The 24,219-nt window shown below is 38.4% G+C and overlaps 1 protein-coding gene across 6 annotated transcripts in view; it reads left to right on the top strand.

Annotated features, from left to right (window-relative positions):
- Positions 1–24,219, top strand: part of Rbfox2 (RNA binding fox-1 homolog 2) — a 245,672-nt gene that overhangs the window by 61,586 nt on the left and 159,867 nt on the right. For all 6 annotated transcript variants that reach the window (XM_042693107.1, XM_042693105.1, XM_042693109.1 and 3 more), the window contains exon 2: positions 21,451–21,501. In XM_042693107.1, the coding sequence (XP_042549041.1) occupies positions 21,451–21,501 (51 nt within the window). The remainder of the gene's footprint in view (positions 1–21,450; positions 21,502–24,219) is intronic.

Here is a 24,219-nt window from a genome sequence, read left to right as displayed (position 1 = left end):
TCTATGATTTAATTTTTTGAACAGCCCATAACAAAGTAGGCAAATGTAGGAATAGGTACTTTACAAAAGATGATACTTAAATGCCCAAAAAGTAGTTACCATCATTAGTCATCGAGGAAAAGTAGATGACCACAATGAGATACTAGTATATTCTCTCCAGAATGACAAATGACAAAGATGGATCTTACTAAGCATGGACAAGGATATTTAGCATGTGGACTTCATGGACTGCTAGTGGGAACATATAACTTTGAAAAGAACTGTTCGTTGGCAGTGTTTCCCAAGGCTGGACATTGTCTTCAGCAATTCTGCTCCTAAGAGAATGTATACACTTGTGTAGTAAAACCTGTGTACAAGAGTGTACATAGAGCCAGGTGCCCGTGACTCATGCTGGTATTCCTAGCTATTCAGAAGGCTGAGATCTGAGGATCATGGTTCAAAGCTTGCTGGAGCAGGAAAGTCTGTAAAACTAGTTGAACACCAAAAAGTTGCAAGTGGAACTGTACTCAAGTGCTAGTTCACTAACCTTGAGCACAGAAGCTTAGGTACAGCGCCTAGACCCTAAATGCATGCACTCACGTGTGCGTGCACACACACAGTGTACATAGCAGCATTTTAAAAAATAGCTTGAGCCAGAAATAGCACACATGTCTTTTAATGCTATTGTAATATTTTTTGTAGATTATACTTGTAAAATAGAATAAACTAAACAAATGGATCCGTTTCATAGGACAATTTGGCATGAAAGGAACTAACACAAAGAGTAGATAGCATGTGATTGCATTTGTATAAAGTTCAAACAGTCTTTTTTTTTTTTTTGATTAAAGGAATCTATATCTGCTTGCCAAATACCCAACGCTAACCATTTTAAATCTGTGATGTTAATGTCATTGTTGTAGGCTGGTGGAAGTGAGTTTGTAGAGGTAATTTTCAGAGGTGCAGGATGGATATTGACTGTTATTGTTCTGTTTGTTTGTTTGTTTTAAACGTGGTGCTGATTATTTGAGTGCGTTTATTTTATGAAAATGCACTTATGATTTCTTTTGCCCATTGTTATCTATGTAGTCACTTAAGTAAAAAGATGACTGGAGAAGAATTTTTTTGTTCTGTGATTGCTATAGGTGATAGGTAGCTTCTCATACACATAATAGCTTTTACCTGTCAAGCTGGCAGGGTGGGGGCTCCACATGCATTTGTGTGCTTTTGAATTAGAATGTTGGATAGAGATGATGGAGGTGCTTTTTTTTTTTTTGCCAGTCCTGGGGCTTGAACTCAGGGCCTGGGCACTGTCCCTGAGCTTCTTTTGCTTGAGGGTAGCACTCTACCACTAAGCCACATTCCCAGTGCGGCCGCTTTTTTTTTGTTGTTGTTGGTGATGGCTCTTGAACTCTGGGCCTGGGTGCTGTCCCTGAGCTCTTCAGCTAAAGGCGAGTGCTCTACCACTTGAGCCACAGCACCACTTCCACTTTTCTGGTGGTTTATTGGAGATAAGCATTTCACAGACTTTGCTCTCCAACCTGGCTTTGAACTGCGATCCTCAGATCTCAGCCTCCTGAGTGGCATGAGCCACCAGATCCTGCTCGCTTTTTTTTTTTTTTTAAATTAAAGGAATCGATATCTATCTATATCTGCTTGCCAACACTAACCACTTAAAAGAACTATAGGAAAAGAGAATTGATGAACAAACTCCATGGATCACTTTTCAGACCAATTCTTTGAGAAGAGTAAGAAAACTCTTAACTGATTTCAAATTAGGAATTATTTTACAGATAAAAGCACTTCTTCATTGAGGGTTTTCAACCACTTATGCCTTCATCTTCAGGAGAATATACCTTATTTTGGTATTTAGTTTTATCATAGAGCCTGTGATGAGACAAAAATCGCCACATGGTATTAAAGTGTTCCAACCTTTATAGAAATCTAACCTAGAGTAAAATATTTTAGGAAAGACTAGTAGAATGAGGTGGACAATCTAGGAGAGGTTGCCTTGGGTTTTAAATTTTTTATTATTATTATTACAATATACCTGAGATTTTGCCAAGCATGCCATGTTGTCTAATGACTCTACCTCTGTTGCTCTTGGAATGCTCCCTGGAATTCCCATAATGTCCTAAACAAACTACTGCTCATTCTTCATGACCTGTTCTAAAGCTAGCCAGTCCTGCACACTCAATACACCTTTGCTATGTTGCATTATCACACATAGTTGTGTTTATTTGTGCTTCAATACTAACGTATGTTAGTATTGAACATGATAGGTGTTCAGTAAATACTGAAGTAATGGATAGTTGGACATATTTTGTGAAAGATAATAGCTTCTTTCTAAAGAATAAAGTTTGATTGTAGTAGACACATGCCTTAAAATTGTTTCTAGAAGATGTAATAGTGTACATGATCTTTTCAGTAAAAGTAAGGGTGTGTATTTACAGCAGGATGTGATTCACATGGATATCAAACAAACATGACCTTGGCCTCTTTTAGCATGGTCCTCTAATCACCTGACTTAATTTCAGTAAAATCCCTGGAGAAATGCTCTGATTCTATTTGTAGAATGTAGAAGTTACAAATCTGCAGTATAGATCCTGACTACATTAAAATTTGTGGATTAAAATCAATAAATGAGAGACTAGGTCATGGCTCAGTGATAGAGCTCATGTTTGTATGTATAAAGATGCAGGTTTATCCCTGACCTCCTCCCCTCTCCCCTCCCCCCTCCAAAAGAAATAAAATGCTGGGCGCCATTGGCTCAGGCCTGTAATCCTAGCTACTCAGGAGGCTGAGATCTGAGGCTCCTGGTTCAAAGCCAGCCGGGGCAGGAAAGTCCGTGAAACTCTTATCTCCAATAAACCACCACCAGAAAACCGGAAGTAGCGTTGTAGCTCACGTGGTAGAGTGCTAGCCTTGAGCTGAAGAGCTGCGGGATAGTGCTCAGGCCCAGAGTTCAAGCCCCACGACTGATGGGGAAAAAAAAAGAAAGAAAGCAAAACCAACAGATGAGATTCTGTAGGCATTGTGACACTATGACTGTTAGCTGCCTTTCATCTCAAAATTGAATTCGATTGTTAGCTGAAAATGTGTCTTTTCACTTTAGCATGTAATCTCTCAAGATAGTTTTTAATTTGAAAAGATCTGAGTGGAATCATTACTGTTTGTCCAGAAGGTTAGAATAATAGGATTAGAATAATAAATGAATAAGTATTGAATGCCTGCTTAGGGCTTAATATGGGTTAGTAATATAAAAAAATAATGACTTTGAACTTTATGTCAAGCAACATATATTTCATAAGAGATGTAAGAGAATATAGATACAAAATAATTTATACGTGTTTCCAATCCTATTTGTAAATGGGAGGCCAAGTAGAAAAATACTTAGCCAAGTACCAGTAGTTCATACCTGTAATCTGAGGTACTTAGGAAGTGGGTATTGAGAGGATGGTGTTTTCAGGCCGGATTGGACAAAAAATTCACTAGATTCCTCCTCAGCTCTTGTCATTCCAACATTGTAAGGGTTTGTGGTTCCAGGCCAATTTGGGGGGAAAAAGTTTGAGACCCCTATTTCAACAAAAAAAATCTGTGTATGGTGATTCATTCCTATCATCCAAGCCATGGCTAGAGGCATAAATAAGATGAATGAAGCCCAGGCTAGCCCAGGCAGAAATCAGACCCTATTCCAAAACATAACCAGAGCAAAAACAGCCCCTAGTGAGGTGCTGGTGGTTTGTGTCTATAAGCTTAGCTACTCAGATGGCTTAGATCTGAGAAATTACAGTTCCAAGCCAGCCTAAGTAGGAAAATCCATGAGACCCTTGTTCCCAGTTAACCATCAAAAAGCATGAAATGGAGCTGTGGCTCAAGTGGTTAGTGCCCTAGCCTTGAGTAAAAAAAGCTCAGGGACAGCACCCAGTTCCTGAGTTGAAGCCCTAGGTGCAAACTAAAAGGTGCAAATAAAAAAAGGCCAGGTGGCTCCTAGAGGCATGGTTCAAGTAGTTAAATAAACAGTTACCTAGCAATTGTAGGCTGTTTTCAGTCTATAGCAGCATCAAAACAAGAAACAAAATGCATAGGTTTCAGAATTTAAAGAGGCCTAAGTTAGAATCATGCTTAAAAAAAAATCAAATAATGAATCACATAACTGTGGTTACATCGACATTTGTGAGCTCTGTTTCTCCTTGTGCAAAATGTAGATTAGGAGTATATACAATAATGTTTTTGTTTTTCTTTTTGAGAAAGCGACAACTCAAATATAAACCCTCTAGCATAAGACACACTTGAATGAAAGAGGATATAGAACTTTTGAACTACATCAACCCACTTAATCCAGAGCATTGCTGATGAATTTTGTAATGAAAGTCCAGTTAATTAATGTGATAGGTAAGTCTTTTGTTTTGTTTTTGTCAGTCCTGGGGCTTGGACTCAGGGCCTGGGCACTGTCCCTGAGCTTCTTTTGTCCAAGGCTAGCACTCTACCACGTGGGTCACAGTACTATTTCTGGCTTTTTCTGTTTATGTGGTACCAAGGAATTGAACCCAGAGCTTCATGCATGCTAGGAAAGCACTCTACCACTAAGTCACATTCCCAGCTCGTTAGGTAAGTCTTAGAAACAGCTTTAAGTCTTTCTATGTAGGAAGACCTGAGAGTAGTAAAAAGGGTTATGCTCTTCATAGCCTATGGAGTCATCTGAACTGGTAGTACACACAGAAATGGTTTCACAGAAGGACTGACTTGTTAGTAGTCAGTGAGGAGTAGAACGAGAATGCAGGCACCTCAGAAATGGGGTACTCATACTCTACCATCCCTACTTCCACACAAGTTTTGGTTTACTAGCATGTACTGCAAACTTTGGTGTTTCCCACAGCAGTTGCAAAGCTTATTTTAGATGACCATGGGCAGTTTTACTTTGTTAAATATTCCAGATTGTTTGAATTCTGTTTGAGGCAGACAACTGTTTCTTACCATGCTAAATTATTTTGCATTTTTTCTTTCTCTTTTTGCTGTTGGAGAGTTGGGTATGCTGGAGTTAAGTCTCTGGTCCTGCATACCAAAAATTCTAATTTCCTAGTTGCATCTTAACTTTTATCTACTCCCCTTTCTTCTACAAGGCTTTGACCTGCTTGGAGCCTTTCTTTCCTACTTGGTCATTATTGATGTTTTGTCCTTCAGAGTCATATAGGACATAGCCACTGGGTTGATTGAGTATTTAGCAATCCAGTGTGGCTCTAAGAAAGAATTACTTCCTAGGGAGGGAAAGTGGGCAGTTGAGCTGGTTTATTTCTTAGGCATCATTTAAGGAAAGTGAATAGCTATTTCAAAATGAGAATTTAGATTAAGAAATAGTAGGGCCAGTTCCAAACTTATTAGTCACAAGTTGGCTAGTCTTGACATATTTTGGAAACCTATTTAGGAACTATGTGATTCAAGAAATAAAATGTATTTTATAATATATATCTGTGATTCTATTCTGAGAGGTTATTTTTAGAAGTTCACGTTCTTGTGGGGATCTCAAATTTCTGATTATATCTGTAGGAATTTTGATAATCATGATGTTAATTTTTTTTTTTTATTCAGTTCCTTTGGCTTAGGGACCTAAACTACATTAATCTTGTCAGTAATTTCTATAACATCCCTGTGTGAGTGCTGAGTTTTAGATGATGCATGTGAAAACTTGCTCCAGTTTCCATAGTAGGTCAGTTCCTGGGATGGAAAATTGGACCCAGACTTCAGATTCTTCCAACTTAGTGTGTGTGGTCACAGAAGTGTATGGCTTTTCTACCCCCACTTCTTCCTTATTCATTTTTTCTTGCTTTGATGGCATTCCTGATCCTTGCCTGGGGATGGAGGGAAGCAGAAGATTTAGGTTCAGTACACAAAATATCCCAAATGTTACTTGTATGATTTTCTTCTTCCTCTTTCTTTCCCACCCGTTCCTTCCTCTCTTGCTTTTTCTTCTCATGGGAAGAGGTGAGTGTGAGAATTTTTTCTGTGCCAATCTCGTATACGAGGCAGGCAGGCTAATTATTTTTAAGGCTCAGCACATATTACCACTTGCTTCTGGCTTGGGTCCATAGTAAAACAACCACTTTGGGTTGGGATCGAGGGAAGGGTGGAACATAGAAAGATATTTCTCCATATTTTTTTAGTCATAAGATTCTGAATCCTAAGTAGCTAAATTTAGCTCAGGTTCCTGTTCAAAGCATCATTTTTTTGAGGGGCAGGCGGTGGGGGCAGAACGGAAAACCTTTTTGTGTATCCTGCTCCATGAAGCCAATAGGGAAGCAGGAGGAGGTGAGGTTGCCATGGAGATCGTAGCTGTGTGCAAGGGGAGAGCAGCAGGGTTTAGAATTCCAGGAAGGAAGAGAGAGTGATGTCATCAGATTCCATGGACCAGCCCAGGAACCCCTGTGAGGTTGGTGGGGAGTTGGGTGTGTGTATGGGGGGGGGGGAGGTGGAGTGGGAGTTTGTACAGGGGAACTGTGGCCTCAATAAGGTGTGGGGAGTCCAGTTCAAGCAGAGGTTGGTTGAATGGAATTGTGCTGATCTGCATTAATGCCTGGTTTAAGGGGAGAAAAAAAAATCTGTAAATCATTCTGAATTTGCAGAATATTTTCTTCATCGAAAAGAATATACTTAACAAAGGAGCTCATCTGATGTAAAAATGTGATTATCTTTTTATAGTTATATCCCTGTAGTATTGTGTGTGCCTTACTTGTTAATGTGAGGATATTTGTGTGCATATATATATATATATATATATATATATTCCTTTATACAATGCTGTTTTTGGTGCTGCATGCAACTAAATGCTTCATTAATGCCTCTTTATGATATTATAATATGGCTGTATGTGTATAAATAAAATTCTTTGAAAGAAAACTAAAGCAGTTGCTTTTGCAGTAGAAAGGAAAATTGCATGCTTCAAGACAGTTCTGAGAATATGCATGTTTTTGTTGATTATGAAGGGTAAATATATTTCTTTAGGCATGTCTAAAAGCCTGATTTTGAAAAACAACATAACAAAATAAAAACCAAATGAAACAGGACCAGTGCATTCACATGAATTTTGTCCTTGAAAATAAGTCACCTTGGCTCTACTGATGCAAGCATTGCGCAAAACATAAAGAACTCTCATTTAGAATTGGCTTTCGAGGTGAATGATGAGGAAAACAATGGATTTTTCATTTTAAAAACCTAAGTTGATCAGACACTAGGGTTTTTTTTAAAACTATTTTTGAGTTGACGTCTCCTAATTTTGTGGTATTGTCAAAAAGCAAATTCATGCTCATCAGCTTTTATTCCAGCTAAAGATACTTAAAGCCACATGTTTAGGTTCTGAAGACATTTTCAATTTTAGATCAAAAGCTCTTGCATTTTATAGTTTAGCAGTAATGTCCTGAATGATGGCAGCTTCTGAGGAATGAAAGCATAGTTCTCCTAGGGCGACATCTTCTGAGGTAACCCATTTGGATTCATTTGTTCAAGTGTGTATGTTAAAACCAGTGGTTTTAACTGCCGCCAGGCAGTGCAGTGGTAGTGATGTGTTCCAATGCACAGATTCTGGAGTCAGATTAAGTCTGAGTCTGTGTTCTGCTCTTCACTTACTGGTCTTGTACAAGCAACAGTCTTTTTATTTTCCTTATATATAAAATGGAAAGGGTAGTGTTACAAGTACCAGCCTTATAACATAGTTGGAGGATTAAGTAAGCTAATAGGTAAAACACTTAAACATTTGGTAGTTCTCAATTAGTGCTTGTTGTTTATTGCCAATAACTGTACATTTTTTTGAAATTAAGAAATATAATGTAGAGGTGCCTGGACATAGGAAAGACCAGTGGTCCCTATTCAGTACTAATGTAAACCTAGACCTCATTCCAGACACCATGGAATCCAAGAGGAAGGAGCTTAGAAATCTATAGTTTTTAAGTGATTCCTATAGGTGATCAGTTAGGATTAGGAAACATTTTGTGAAATCCATTTAGTGAATGGCCCAAGCACCAGAAACATCATCATCATCACAGGAAGTCACAGGACTCTCAGGTGCCACCCAGACCTGCTGAATGGAGTCTACATTTTAGTAGGGTCCTAGTGGCCTGGTTTTTTTTTTTTTTTTAATTCAAATTTAAGGAGCATTGCTTTTCTTCTCTTGTTGGGAATAATAACTGGGGAATAATAACTGGATGATGTTGACAGGTCAGGGTAAAGGTGATGCATCTCTCAATTATCTCCAGTGCTGGGAGAGAAACATTTGGATAATGTGCAGATAAAACATATGTTGACTTTCCCAATTCCCTAGCATTTTCTGGACTCAGCTACTGTGTCCCATGTAATAGAAAGAATAGAATTTTGATTATGGCTTAAGGCTCTGTTACTATCAGCTGTTTAGCCTTGGTCCACTTAACCTTTGTTAACTTCGCTCTCTTCACTTGATAGTGGGAATAATCCACAGATCATAACAATTGGCATAAATTATTTAGCACATTTCAGTATCTGTGTAAGTTATAGACATTTGCCTCTCCTTCAGTGTTTTGGGTGAATCTGTATAGTAGTTTTGTCCCTCAAAAAGAGCCATCACTTGAGTTCCAGTTCCATCAATATCTCAGGCATTTAATTGTTCTTGCAGGAAACTATCCTTACAGGTTTTTGTTTTTATTTTATTTTATTTTATTTTTTATTTTTTTGTCAGTCTTGGGGCTTGAACTCTGGGCCTGGGTGCTGTGCCTCAGCTCTTCAGCTCAAGGCTAGCGCGCTAGCACTTGAGCCAAAGCGCCACTTCAGGCTTTTTCTGCTTATGTGGTGCTGAGGAATTGAACCCAGAGCCTCATGCATGCAAGGCAAGCACTCTACCACTGAGCCACCTTCCCAGCCCCCCTTACAGTTTTTTCTGCCTCCTTTTCCTTACAGATTACCTTTTTATTAAAATGTTTACTATTACCAAAGAGGGCTAGACAAGTAAGAATTGTAGGAGTTGAATAGTGGAATGGTTATAGGAATCAGATTCCTAATTGTTGACCATTTGTTTAAAAATGATGTTTTAAAAAAATCTTTGTTTTAAGGGTATTAGAGAGGGTGATAGGCTTTGTTAGGAGAATGGGTACCAGGGGGCGGCGGGGGGCCCAGGGGATACTGGGCTAACTTAAGGGAGGTTGACTGAGGATGAATATGGTTGGAATAGCTGTTTGCATCTATTAAAATGGAACAGTGAGCTAGTGGAGGTTGTGTTGGGAAGTGGGAAAGAGAGTAAGAATGATGGGGCAAGATTGATTGGATTACATTGTACACATGTGTGGAATGTCACAGTAAACTACCCCCCCCCACACCCTTGTACAACTAAAGTATGCTAATAAAACCTTTGTCTCAAGGAAAAAATAACTCTCAAACTCAGCCGATTTTTTTTATGGTCTTTTAGATTAGTTGTAACAAAACATAGTAATTATCAGCATGTAGGTGGCTGATTTGACAAGTAATGAATATTGTTTTGTTCCTGAGTATGGAATCAGTGTAGTAAGAGGAAGTTCTGGGACTTGCTGTAGGGACACTAGAAGTAAATAGCAGGGAGTTTAGGTCTGAGAATTGGCAGTTGTAGCCAGAAGGTTATTGGAAGCTGTAGGATGAAAAGAAAATAAAAAAGTCCAGTTTGCTCAGTCATACAGATCTTAAGGGTCTGAGGTTTAAGGCAGTATAGTGAACTCAAGCAGATAGTAAAAATGGTTAAACTAATAACTTGCTTTATAGAGCAAGTGTACTTCTGGGTGTCTTCATATATAATACCTAATCTTAACATCCTTGGCAAAATGTAGCTGTAGTCACATGTATTTTACTAATTAGAATATTAAGGCTCAGAGGGTTGAATAACTTGTCCTAAGTCACTTAACTGATAAGCAACAGAGCTGGTTTGACAAATAGCAGTATTAATGAAGTGATTGCTGTAAAAGTGAAATTGACATGGCTAGTATATACCAATCAAACTAAAATGTATTATTTTGTCTGTAGTGGCTTTTTGGACAGAATTATTAATTTAAATGTAGGGGTAGGATATTCAACATGTAAGCCTATCTCAAAGGGATTGAGTATTACAAAGTGATTTTTGGGATGTGTTTTCTATGTACTCTGAGGTGAATTAAGGGGTATCTTTTTTTTTTTAATGCCAAACTTGTAAAGTGTTCAGTGAAACACCAGGATATCAGAACACAAAACTAATTTGTTTGTTGCTATCAATTGGGTATATAGTCACAATAAGTTTTTACATAATCATGTTTGCCATTTCATTCAGATCCAGATGATTATCAATGATTGCACAAAGTAAATCATATTATTAGATTTGTAAGTTCTAGTTGGAAGAACTCCAAATTGCAGTTGGAAGACTTGGACTTCAGGCCTCTTTTTGATATGAACTACCTGTGAGATCTTGGGTTCCTCACTTAATGTCAGTGACTCTGAATCTGAGTTTCTCTTATCAATCAAAGGGAGATATAATTGTCCCTTTCTCAGTGTCTTCAGGGACTGGTTCCAGAACGCCCTCAGATACCAAGATTAGCTCAAGTCCCTTACATAAAATGACATAGTATTTGCATATAACCTGAATTTGCATATAACCAAGAAATATTTGTTGAAGAAATAAGTATGGGAAGAGAAAAGGCATAACCATGTGAGAGGAGCAATGGAGGATCATTAATACTGGAATGATTTATGTGAGATTTTAGGTAGTTAACCCTGGTCTTAGTAAGAAAGCAGTGAAGGAGTAGATAGAAGCTGCTGGACTTGCTAAGCGACTTATTTTACCCCCTCTGCAAGTACTCATTCAAATAACATCAGAAAGGATGGCTTTCTTCATTTGTGTAATACTGTGTACCACATTGTCATTTAATTGAGTAGATATATTAACCTTTCTAAAGTGAACAGTTTAGAGGCATACGGTGTATTTGCAGTATTGAACAACCAACCACCACCCTATCATCCAAACATTTTTATCACCTACCTGAACCAGTCACGTTTTATTTCACATTCTTTCTTGCCCCTGGCTAGCACCAGTCTGCTTTATGTTTCCTTGATTTTTTTCCTATTGTAGATGTGTCATATAAATGGAATAAAAATATGTATTTTTTTCTGCTGACTTCTTTCTCTTATATTAATGTTCCTTGTACATTAGTAAGTGCTGCAACATGAATGAACCTTGAAAAACTAACCTTTTCTACAACTGAAGAGTATTTCTTTATATGAACTAATCATAATTTATCTGCCCCATAGTTGATGTATTTGTTTGGTAGTTTTTGCCTTTTGGCAACTTTGAATAAAGCTTCCAGAAACATGAGTGTACAAGTATTCTGTGTAAGTACCTGTTTTTCTGTTCTGTTAAGTTTACACCTAGGAGTGAAATTGCTGGATCAAGTGGTAGCTTCTTTGAAACTGCCAAATTGTCTTCCATGGCAGCTGCTTCCTTTTTCATTCCCACCAGCAATATACAAGGGTATGCAATTCATTTTTAATGAGATACATAATCAGATAGAGAAAATATGTATGGTCTTTGAGTTTATTAAAGAACTGTGTCTCAGATTTTGCCTGATAGACTTATGAAATATTTATTTAGCATCACTTCAGCACTAAGAATGAAATTTGCTTCAGGGAAATATATCTGTTATATGTTAAGTGTTGAACAGGCCAAGAAATGAAGGTCAAAGAAGTGAAGGAGGGCAAGTTTCAATAGACCATGAAGTTTCTTAAGGGCAAGCATCCTATTTGTTTGTGTGTCTCAGCACTTAACAGAATAGTTATTTGGGAATTTCCCAAGAGCATCCCAAATGTAGTGATTGACTGACTAGGAGCTTCAAACTCAGAATATGGCTAGCTTTGAAAATGGTGACAAGATACAATAAGCAAAACTGGTCAAAGGAAAAGATGCAAGGGTCCAAGTTCAGGGGAAGCCAGGGTCAAGTGTCCAACAAAAGTCTTTTCCTAAGTGGAGTCATTCAGGTCATAATCTTTTCTCCAGCAATGAGCTGTGTCTACCATGGAAGCTCATTAGAGACTAGTGCTGTGATGGGTGGGGCTTACTGAGTATATACTAAAATTTCAGAATCTCAGTAAGAAAGCAGTTAGAAACAGGTAAGAGCCATTATGACCATTTCTGGGAATAGAACCTTCCCGAAATCTAGTTCTTAGACACTAGGCAGGCCAAGCTTTTGAGTTGCTCTTTCCTAAGGATAACATTCAGCCCTGCTATGGTTTTTTCTGCAGATATGTATTCAGCTTCTTTAAAAAAATGTGTGCGAGGTTTTCTTCTGTGAAGAAAAATAAGTTGGGAATCAACAGGGACTTCGTCTTCAATGTCAAGCAGACCTGGATTTGTGAAAATGTGGGAAAATCACAGTTTTTTTGTGTTTTGTTTTTTGAGTCTCATTTTTATTTACTATAGAATGCTGTATCATAGAGTTTTTATTGAAAAGTAAAAATGATAGTATATATCAAACACTAAGCATATTGCCTATCCAGTACAATACAAGTGGCTGTTAACTTTTTGTTTCAACTCACTTGTATCAGTCTGGGTCCATTCAGGAGAGAGAGATGATGCCGTAATGAGGACATGGAAGATTAATTCAAGAAGGATCAAAGATTTAAACATAAGAGCTAAATCCATAAAACTCTTGGGAAAAACCCTAGGGATAAATCTTTTTTTTTTCTTTGTCAGTCGTGGGGCTTGAACTCTGGGCCTGAGCGCTGTCCCTCAGCTCTTCAGCTGAAGACTAGCATTCTACCACTTGAGCTACAACGCCACTTCTGGTTTTCTGGTGGTTTATTGGAGATAAGAGTTTCACAGACTTTCCTGCCCAGGCTGGCTTTGAACTGCAATCCTCAGATCTCAGCCTCCTGAGTAGCTAGGTTTACAGGCGTGAGCCACCTGCACCTGGTGAGATAAATCTTTTTAACCTTGGATTTGGCTATGGATTCTTGTGTATGACACCTAAGCATAGGAAACAAAAATAAACTTTATAAAAGCTAAAAACTTTTTTTTTTTTAATAATCAAAGGATACTGTCAATAGAATGAAAAGGCTATCCATTAATGGACAAAAATATTTGCAAATCACGTATTTGGTAAGATATTAATACAACAGATACATAAACTCAAAAACAAAAAACCTGCCTAGGTTGGCTTTGAACCGTAATCCTCAGATCTTAGCCACCTGAGTAGCTAGGATTACAGACGTGAGCCACTGGTGCCTGGCTAATTGGAAGTTTTTTAAGGAGAAAAGAAAACCCTTTGTCAACCAATAAAATCTGGACATGGTGTTGTACCCTCTTGTCCCAGTTATGTGGGAAGCATAAATAGCAGGATCAAAGCCTAAGCCAGCCCAGGCATAAATATGAAACCCCCTATTTAATAAAGTAAGAAAGAGCTATCAGCATACTTGAGTCATAAAGTGCCTGTCTGGCAAGCAGAAGCCCCTTAGATCAAACATCAGTACCACCAGCAATAACTGTTTTATGCATTATGAACATTGAGATTATATCAAGTCATTTTGTGGTTTGTAAGATACTATGAAACATTGATACTGTGTCATACATGAATTTCGTAGTCATAGAAACAAAACTCACCTTTTCAGCCTTCCACAGATCCTAGTATTCTTGCTAGAGGTAACCACTGTTAGAAGTTCCTTGTCTGTCTTTAGAGATGTATTTTTATTAGTTTACATTAGTTATATGGAGAAGGGGATTTTATTGTGACATTTCCACTTGTTTACAATGTGTTCTATCAGTCTCACCTACTCTGTCACTCTCCCTCTCCCCTTTTCCCAGAAACTGTTAATTGCTATTAAAAAAAAAAATGTGTCCTTTAAAATGATCTGAGATCTCTCATAGAAATTTAACTTTAATTTTTCTTACTTATTGGGCTGGGAAGGTGGCTCAGTGGTAGAGTGCTTACCTTGCATGCATGAGGCCCTGGGTTTGATTCCTCAGCACCACATAAGCAAAAAGAAAAAAGCCGGAAGTGGCGCTGTAGCTCAAGTGGTAGAGTGCTAGCCTTGAGCTGAAGAGCTGAGGGACAGTGCCCAGGCCCAGAGTTCAGGCCCCACGACCGGACCCCTCCCCCCCCAAAAGAATTTTTCTTACTTATGCATTGAATATTAAAATTAATAATAATTGATAACATTTTTAATAATGCAAATTGAAATTCTGATTTTTCACTTATTACTAAGAGCAGACTTGAAAAAGCTTAGCCCACACTCCTTTGGACACTAGTGCATGTGATTTCTAGGGAATAGGATTAGCAAGTCTATGCACTCAATGCTTTTATCACTTTGCTTTCCAAAACAGTGGCTCTAATATGTGTTCTTACTACATGATTGAGAGAACTCACTTATGCATCTTCTTGCCAAATTGCAGTATTTTCATTTTTGCTGATCTCATGATTAGAAAATGATACAAATCGAAAAGAATGTTCATAGGCAGCACTGCTGAAGGACAAAACAAAGCATAACTGGAAATAATTTTAAATATTCACAACAAGAATATAGGACTCAACTTTTTTTTTGTTGGTCCTGGGGCTTGAACTTAGGGTCTAGGTTCTGTCCCTGAGCCTCTCTGTGTTCAAGGCTAGCACTCTACCACTTGAGCCACAACACCACTTCTGGTTTTCTGAGTGGTTTATTAGAGATCAGAGTCTCATGAACTTTCCTACCCCAGCTGGCTTTGAACCATGATCCTTAGATCTCAGCCTCCTGAGTAGCTAGGATTACAGGCGTGAGCCACCAACTGCCTGGGACCACAGTGCCACTTCTGGCTTTTCCTAAGTAGTTTATTGGAGATAAGAGTTGCATGGAATTTACTGCCCAGGCTGGCTCTGACCCTTGATCCTCAGATCTCAGCCTCCTGAGTAGCTATGATTACAGGCACGAGCCTAATGCTTCTTTTGTGCTCAAGGCTTACACTCGACCACTTGAGCCACATCTTCGCTTCTGGTTTTTTTTTCTATTGATAGATTACTAGATATAAGAGTCTTAATTTCCTGCTCAGACTGGCTTTGAACTGAGGTGCACAAATTTCAGCCCCTTGAGTGGCTAGGATTACAGGTATGAGTCACTGGTGCCCAGCAAGAAACAAATTTTGACATATTTACAAGAGAATGCTAATTGGCATTCAAAACTAGAGAGTTATAGTGATTGCCTTAGTGAGTCTCACATTTATTGAGCAGATCACTAGAGAATATTATAGTAGGATCCATGCAAAGTTAATGTGGTTGTAGGAGACAAGTATACACATTGTGCAATTAAAAAGGGAAAGTAAGCTTTTTGAATTAACCAGGGCCACTCTTGGAGAGGAGGCAGAGAGTTTTCCTACAGCGCAGAGGAGTCCAGTAGTCTTATCTGAGAGGTTGGAAACAGAGAAAAGTTTCAAAATTAGGATCTCATGTTTGCTAAGCAGGTGTTCTACCATAGTTTATATGTGGGATGCTCTCTGAGAGTGATTAGACAAACTTATAATGGTAAAGGGATAATGTGGAATGGTTATTGATAAGAGAACTTGTCAAATTAGGAACAACAGGGACTTAGACTCCACCAGAACTGGTTTGGCTTTCCCGTTTCTTCTTTGCTTGCTTACTTCCTTGAAATATGCATGCTAGGCAAGTGCTCTGCTATGGAACTATATCCACTGACTTTTGTCTTTTTTTTTTGGTCAGTCATGGCACATGAACTCTGGGCCTGGGCCCTGTCCCTGAGCTCTTCAGCTCAAGGTGAGTGCTCTACCACTTGAGCCACAGCCCACTTCTGGTTTTTCTGGTGGTTAATTGGAGATAAGAGTTTCACAGATTTTCCTACCCAGGCTGGCTTTGAACTGCAGCATCAGATCTCAGCCCCCTGAGTAGCTAGGATTACAGGCGTGAGCAGGCCCTTTGTCTTTTTGAGATAGAGTCCCACTTTAAAGCTCATGCTGGCCTCGAATTCTTGGTCCTCCTGCTTCCACCTCCTAATCTTTCAGGAAATTATAGATGTGTACTACCACTTCTACCTCAGCTCTGTCATTTGATATTTTTGTTATTTGGTTATTTACTTTCTCTTACTTTCCCTAATAATAAATACATTTTTATATATCTATATAATCTGTCTGTATAATCTCCTCTTTTTGTTTTTCTCTTCTTCCCCCTTCCACCTTGGAACCATACTGCTTAGTTGCTCAGTATCTGTCCATCAACATCATCTTCTTTATTATTACTATTAGAAAATTTACTATTAGTAAATTTATAGAATCTAGAAGAAACAAAGCACTTATGAACTTAAGGAGTTCCACTCTTCCTTCCTCCCCTTTCCACCTCCTTCATGTTGTATATATTGCCATTATAAAAGTCAGTGTGAAAAAAACTGACTTTGCCTTTATTATTTTTAAATAGCACATTTAATGAGGAGGTTTTTTTGGACTACAAATTTCCTTTTTAAAAAAGTATTTTTAGCTGGGCACTGGTGGCTCATGCCTGTAATCCTAGCTACTCAGGAGGCTGAGATCTGAGGATCATAGTTCAAAGCAAGCCCGGGCAGGAAACTCCGTGAACTCTTATCGTCAATAAACCACTAGAAAACTGGAAGTAGTGCTGTGGCTCAAGTGGTAGAGTGCTAGCTTTGAGCTGAAGAGCTCAGGGACAGCGCCCAGGCTCAGAGTTCAAGCCCCATGACAGACCCAAAAAAAAAAAAGTATTTTTAATGTTTAGTGGTTTTTAGTATAATTACAGTCATGCATCTATCATCAATGTGTGATTCCAAAATATTCTCATAATAAATGTTGTTGTCCCAAATAAATGTTGTTGTCTTTTAGCAGTCCCTGCTCATTTTTATCCCCTAGCCTTTGAATTCACAAATCTGTTTTCTGTCACTATAGATTTATCTGGTCTAGACCCTTTCTATAAGTAGAATGATATAATTTGTGGCCATATTATGTGTTTTTTTGTTTGTTTTTGCTTAGCATGATGTGTTCAAGATTCATCTATGTTGCATTAGTATTCCATTCTTATAAATGGTGGATAATATTCAGTTATAGATGTACTGCATTTTGTTTCATTCATCATTTGAGTGTTGGGTTGTTTTACTTTTGGCTATTAGGAAATAATGCTGCTCTGAGCATTCTTGTTTAAGATTTTCTTTTTTTTTTATTGTGAAAATACTGTACAGAGGGGTTATAATTACATGGGCAAGATAGTGAGTACATTTCTTATTAAGCATTGTAGCTTCCTCCTTTGTTTACCCTTCCCATCCTTTCCCATCCTCCCCCCCCCCCCCCCCCCCCCGCCTAATCCTCCCCCCCCCCCCCCCCCAAGTTGTAAAGTTCGTTTTTGACATGACAACTTGTACTTCTCATTGTTGGAACAGTTATTTCAATGACTTGTTTTTCCCCTTCCCCTCTACAAATTATACCGACATCAAATACAGTGAAAGCAGGGGTTATACTGTGGGGGAGGGACATACAAAGCAACAAAGAAATAATCTTATAATTGTGTTAGAAACAAATGCATGAAAGAAAAAAAAAACATTTAAAATACATATCTTAGGGTTCATTTTCTAACATCACCTTATCTGATCTTTTTTGCTTGACTCATACATATACTAGATATTGCAAATAAGGGAAATCATGGGACCTATGTTTCTTTGGGCTTGGCTTACTTCACTTAATATAATTTTTTCCAAGCCTTTCCATATCCTAACAAATGGGGCAATGTCATTCTTTCTGATGGAGGCATAGAATTCCATTGTGTATATATACAACATTTTCTTGATCCATTCATCTCCTGAGGGGCATCTGGGTTGGTTCCAGATCTTAGCTATGGTAAATAATGCTGCAGTAAACATAGTTGTGCTGGTAGCTTTAGTGTGGTCTTGTTTGTAAACATTTGGGTAAATGCCCAAAAGTAGGATTGCTGGGTCATAGGGGAGTTCTATGTGGAGTCTTTTGAGGAACCTCCATACTACTTTCCAAAGTGGTTAAACAAGTTTACACTCCCACCAACAATGAAGTAAGGTTCCCTACTGTCCACATCCCCTCTTGTTTAAGATTTTCTATACATGTATCTTTTTGCTTTTTTTTTTTGTTACAGACTTGGCTGTGGAATTTCTTGATCATGTAGTAACAGTGTTTAGCCTTTTTAGTTGTTGTTTTTTGTGACAGAGTTTTAACTAGGTAACCCAGGCTGACCCTGAACTTGCTGTCCTCCTGCTTCTAGCCCCTGAGTGCTAGGATTACATGCCAGACCTGGCTGTGCTTAACCTTTTCTGGACTACCCAACTGTTTCCAAAGTTGCCATACCATTTTATATTTCCCACCAGCAATGTACAAAAATTTCTATTTCTCCTATCCTCATCAACACTTAATATTGTCAGACTTTGTTATTATAATCATCCTAGTATGTGATTATTACTAGTGTGTGAGGGTTTTGTTGTTGTTGGTGGTGGTTGTAGTGCTTAAACTCCAGGTATGTTCCTAAGCTCTTTTGCTCAAGGTTAGCACTCTACCACTTTGAGCCACAGCCTCATTTCCAGTTCTTGAGTGGTTAATTAGAGATAAGAATCTCATGGTGACTTTTCTGCCTAGGCTGGTTTCAAATCATGATCCGCAGATCTCAGCCTCCTGAGTAGCTAGATTTATAGTCATGAACCACTGGTGCTTGTGCTCCATGTGGTTTTGACTTGTATAATAACCAATGATAATGACCATTGAGCAGAGAACTCTAGCTGAGTTAATTTTCCTTTTGCTGTTGAGTTATAAGAGTTCTTTGCCCTAGAGGCATGGTCCTTATCAAATATAGAATTTGCAAATGTTTGCTCTCATTCTGTGGATTGCCTTTTTACTTCATTGTTCATTTAGAAGCACAAAAGTTTTAAATTTTAATAACACCTAATTTACCTCTTGTTCTTCATCAGTTAAGCTTATGGTGTTATGTTAAAAAAAATTGCTGCTTGACCCAAGATCATAAGAATTGCTGCTCTGGTTTCTTTGAAAAGTTTTATAGTTTTATAGATCTGATTCTTTTTGTGTTAATTTTGTAAACTTATTTTACCTCTGGATATCTAGTTGTTCCAGCATTATTTGCTGAAAAGGCTATTCTTTCTTCATTGACTTTTTTGGTACCCTTTAAAAAATTAATTCGCCATGACTATAAGGGTTGATTTCTGGACTCTCAGTTGTATTTCATTGACCTACATGACTATCCTTAGGTAAATATTGTACTAACTTCATTAGTGTAGCTTTGTAGTAAACTTGAAAGTCAGCAAACATTTCTCTTATTTCTCAAGATTGTTTGAGTACTCATAATCTTTTTTTTTTTTTTTTTTTTTGTCGGTCGTGGGGCTTGAACTCTGGGCCTGAGTGCTGTCCCTCAGCTCTTCAGCTCAAGGCGAGCGCTCTACCACTTGAGCTACAGCACCACTTCTGGTTTTCTGGTGGTTTATTAGAGATAGGAGTCTCATGAACTTTCCTACCCCAGCTGGCTTTGAACTGTGATCCTTAGATCTCAGCCTCCTGAGTAGCTAGGATTACAGGCGTGAGCCACCAGAGCCTGGCTCATAATCTTTTTTAAAGACAATTATTTTGAGTATTTAGTGTGCTTTCTTTGAGGAAACCGATGTATAAATATTTAAGTGTCTAAAATAGATTATTTATTAATAGAAAAGGAGAATTTTGTTTACCTCTGATAGAATTAGAGGAGGAATTCCTAAATAATTTCTAGTTATTTAACTTTATTTTTTTTTAGATATTCTTTTAGGTCTCTACTATGTAGAGAGCTACATCTTACTGTCGATGTATTAGCCACCTGTGTGCTAGGTAGTGCTAGATATTGCGGAAATCCTGAAGACACTGGGGTTCTATAATGACCCAAGTTGACTTCTGGCTCTCAGGTTTTTGAAGTGTTTATTGACCTTTAAAAAAAATTATCTTTTAAGTAGTTGCACAAAAGAGTTGCCATTTAACAAAGCAACTTATGAATACAATATATCTTGATGATTGTCGACTTTTGACTATATTTGATTATAATTTTGAATGTAATTGTATCTCTGTTGTGCCTACCATTAGATGAAAAGTTTATTTTGTTGCCAAATGTGAAAGACCTACTGATGAAAATTCCTCTTTTCTGCTAGTATGAATAAAGTACAAATGGGTGGAAGAAGAAGATGATGAGTGTCTTTGAGTAGCTGTGTTGCACTTGAGAAATTATGAGAACAACCCAATGTTCTTATCATTCCTTGGTATGCACATATTATCTCCTCTCATTTGTGATACTGTGAAGGCAAGGGCCTTGCTTTATTTACCTTTCTTACTCCTTCACTTATTTGGAAATTTTAGTATTCAGTATATGTTGCTTGAATGATTGAATGGATCAAGGAAGAAATACATGACCTTACACTAAATTAGGGTTTGCATAAATTTTAATGGCCAGTAAAATTGCCTTAGGAATCTTTTCTTTTCTTTTTTCCTGTCTGTTGTGGGGCCTGAACTCTGGGCCTGGGCTCTGTCCCTGAGCTCTTCAGCTCAAGGCTAGCGCTCTACCATGTGAGCCACGGTGCCACTTTGGGCTTCTTTTTGCTTATGTGGTGCTGAGGAATCAAACCCAGGGCCTCATGTATGCAAGGCAAGCCCTCTACCACTGAGCCACCTTCCCAGCCCCATGCCTTAGGAACCTAAATTCAGTTGTTCATTGTGAAGATGTGAGAGACTAAGTATGATAGACCTTTAATAAAATAAGATTAATGAGAATCACAAATAACATTGGAACTAAATTGCACAAATACCTAGAACAAATATTGACATTTATACATGTTCAAAGTTACTGGGGTCCATAAGATGATATAGGATGATAGGGGAAGTCTTAAACAGAGCTGGAATGTCATCTAGACTTAAAAGAACTTGTCAGGCACATTGGCACATTCCTGTAATGCCATCACTTTGGAGAAGAGACAGGGGATCAAAATTTGAGGCCAGTCTGTTCTATATAATGAGTTGAAGGCCACTTAGGCAAACATTGTGAAACACTGGCACAAAAAAACAAACAAAAAGCTAAAAATAGAAGAACTGAGGGCAAACAGATTAATAGGAAGAACTTAATCTTTCCAGACCAGGAGGCAGTTGTTAGTAGGATAGTATTTGTCCCCTTTCTGACCAGGTGACAAGTAGAAATATGTGGAAGCTGATGGTTCTTCCAGTATTTAGCATTCAGTGAGAAGAGGCTGGGTCTGCTGAAGTCACCAGTGTGATGTTTGGAACTCTTCTGGCTCCCAGTCTCCGTAGTACCCTGGTTGAACTATTCGGGAGAGGAAATGCAGGGGGAAATGCTATTCCTGGGTAGTGTCCTAAGTGAGTACTGATCTTTGTTTTGTAGTTAGGTAGCATGGAATATGAACCAAAGTAGCTTTTATATTTGACCAGTTTGGATGCTTTTGATTATTGTGTTTCCTGGTTTCTTACAGTTTCTTTTTTCTCTATCTTAGAACGAGTCTTTGACCCCAGGTTATCATGGATTCCCACCGCGGGATAGCCAGGTTGGTGTCTACTATTTATAACTTGTGTGTGTGTGTGTGTGTGTGTGTGTGTGTGTGTGCATATACAGATGTGATCAAAGTATACTTTAAGAGAGAAATGTTAACATCTCCTAAAATTACTTACTTTGGAAGGTAACACAACTTATTTCAGGAATGAATATGTTTTTTCAGATATAAAATAAATATTTCATAGTCCTAAAGGTATTATGTTACTTTAATTATGGATATTACAAGAGAAAATTATTAAACATTGCAAGGATTCACTTTTTTGCTAATATCTTAACCGTTTTTTTTAATGTCTCTTAATTCTAACAGCTGAAATTGTCTCCCCCCCCACCCCCCTCGTCATTTTGTCTTTCTGTATGGATCTGTTTGATCTGTTTCCATCTTTGTAATAAGGTAAAGGAAGAAAATTCCATGCTCCTTCCAGGGGGATTTAAAAAATTTTTTTTGACCTTATGGTTTTAATCAGAGAAATCTTGCCAGAGACATTGAAATTTCTGCCTTTTTTCCTTTATTAAATGGGAGATGATTAGAAACAGGCCAGGACCTTTCATAGGTTAGAGTAGAACTGCTTCCTACAGATTATCCTCTTTACAGTTTGAGGAAATGTGTGAAATGCCTTCCATGTTTTTTTGCTACTTGAAGGCTTCAGTAGATAAGGTTGAAATGAGAGTTAAGAACCAGGTACAACTGGTATGGCTCAAGTCACCTTGCTGCTGAATGACATTGGTCTCCTTCCTGTTTGAGGATATTGACATTTTTCAGGTCTGAAAGGACAAGTCCTGGAAATGTCTTTTGAATGCCCATTCATAATTTTTTTTTTTGGTCATGGGGCTTGAACTCTGGGCCTGGGTGCTGTCCCTGAGCTCTTCAGCTCAAGGCGAGTGCCACAGCACCACTTCCAGGTTTCTAGTGGTTTATTGGAGATAAGAGTATCACAGAATTTCCTGCCTGGGCTGGCTTTGAACCATGATCCTCAGATTTCAGCCTCCTGAGTAGCTAGGATTACAGGCATGAGCCACCGGCCCCTGGCTCATAATTTCTTTTAAGCTTGTCAAAAGAAGCTACCACTGTTAGGTTTGTCTACTGGATATGAACCTTCATAGTGCTAAATGAAGTAGCAGTCCATTTAGTTCCTTCCAAGAAGTTAATTGAGTTTCATCAGGGCCTCTGAAAATAATCTTAAAAAATAGCATAAGCTAAGGTCATCTTCATAGAGGCCTTCCACATTTGAGAGTCTTTGCCCAGTGCTTGCATTTTGGGTACTAGGTTGGTATCTGAGAAAGCATTCATCTCACTGTTTATCTGTCTGTGGGATCATCACCATTAAAGTTGAAGACAGAAGCTTTTGGTGAGAAATAAGGTTACCTGTCTAAATCTGAAGACAATCAGAATTTTTTTGGAGGGAGAGGGGGTTATGGGGCTTGAACTCAGGGCCTGGGTGCTGTCCCTGAGCCTCTTTGTGCTCAAGGCTAGTGCTCTACCACTTGAGCCACAGCCCCACTTCCGATTTTGGAGTAGTTAATTGGAGATAAAAGTCTCATGGGGACTTTCGTGCCTGGGCTGGCTTTGAACTGTGATCCTCAGATCTCAGCCTCCTGAGTCTCTAGGATTACAGGCGTGAGCCACTGGTGCTCGGCAGGATATAGTCATTTTATTTGTTTTCCCTCTGGTGTGGATTGGCCACAAATCTATAAGCTGTGAAATTTGTGCTTCTTGACAATAGTTCTGTATCCTAGCCATAGGTTAAAACTGGAGGTTCAGCTCCCAAAGATTCCTAGGCTTAGCTTTCAACTGTTTATACATGGTTCGGCTATGTGGTAAGGGGTCAGGGTCAGTCTCTTAATCTAGTCCTGTATACTAAGGTATGCTAATTGCTAAAAAGTGTGTTGATATTTTTAGCTCTGAAGCTGAAAGGAGTACGGTCTGATGCTGTGTTCTTTCTGTGAGGGATTGCAGATCAGTGAGGAGCAAAATGAAAAGGAGTTAATAGCATTTATTAAATCACAGAAAGTATTGTCATTGCTTGTAACTACTTTACTTTTCTTTCCTTTTGGAGCAGGGACCTGTACATTCATTACTCATACCATCTCTGCTGTAGGCCTGTGCAAACCCATTGGCCATTATGTAAAGCTGCTTAATTTACTTTGAGGCACATTTTGATGGTGACAGGTTTATTTTCAGTTTATTTTCTTGGGCCTTATTTTGTACTCTGGTTGGATCTTTGAATTAGGGATCTTAGAGTAGTGCAAATAGGCAAATATTGAATAGCTGCTTGTTGTATTTGATGAATACAGAATCCAAATGAGTACTGCTAATTAATGCGCCTAACCTCGTGAACTCTCACTCTGTGCTCTGAGATTTGGGAGGCATTTATCAGTGTGAAACACTGGTTATTGAGCAATCTGAGCTGGGCAGGAGCTGAACTTGTGAGCTCTACATCTCCCCAGGGTAGATTTATCTCAGCAACTCCAGGATTTGGGGATGGGATGAAGGTGAATTTTAATTTTGTGTCTTTATTTGCTCTCCTTATTCTTTTGCTGTTCTTTATAAATAGAAGAATCTTTTCCATACAGGAATTTTATGTGTTCTGAAAGTTTAGAGTCTTGATTGTTTTAAACAAAGTATTAAAAAAAATCTTATCCAATTATCTTTTGAAGTAGATGAGGTTTGTGTTCCCTTTGGAAAGAAGAAAATTGAAGTGACTTCTCCAAG

The sequence above is a fragment of the Dipodomys spectabilis genome, unplaced genomic scaffold, assembly GCF_019054845.1.
Source record: "Dipodomys spectabilis isolate Male_0828 unplaced genomic scaffold, ASM1905484v1 ptg000163l, whole genome shotgun sequence".
NCBI classification, from domain to species: Eukaryota; Metazoa; Chordata; class Mammalia; order Rodentia; family Heteromyidae; genus Dipodomys; species Dipodomys spectabilis.
Note: the sequence above shows the minus strand (reverse complement) of the source record. Positions and strands in the feature narration are given on the sequence as shown.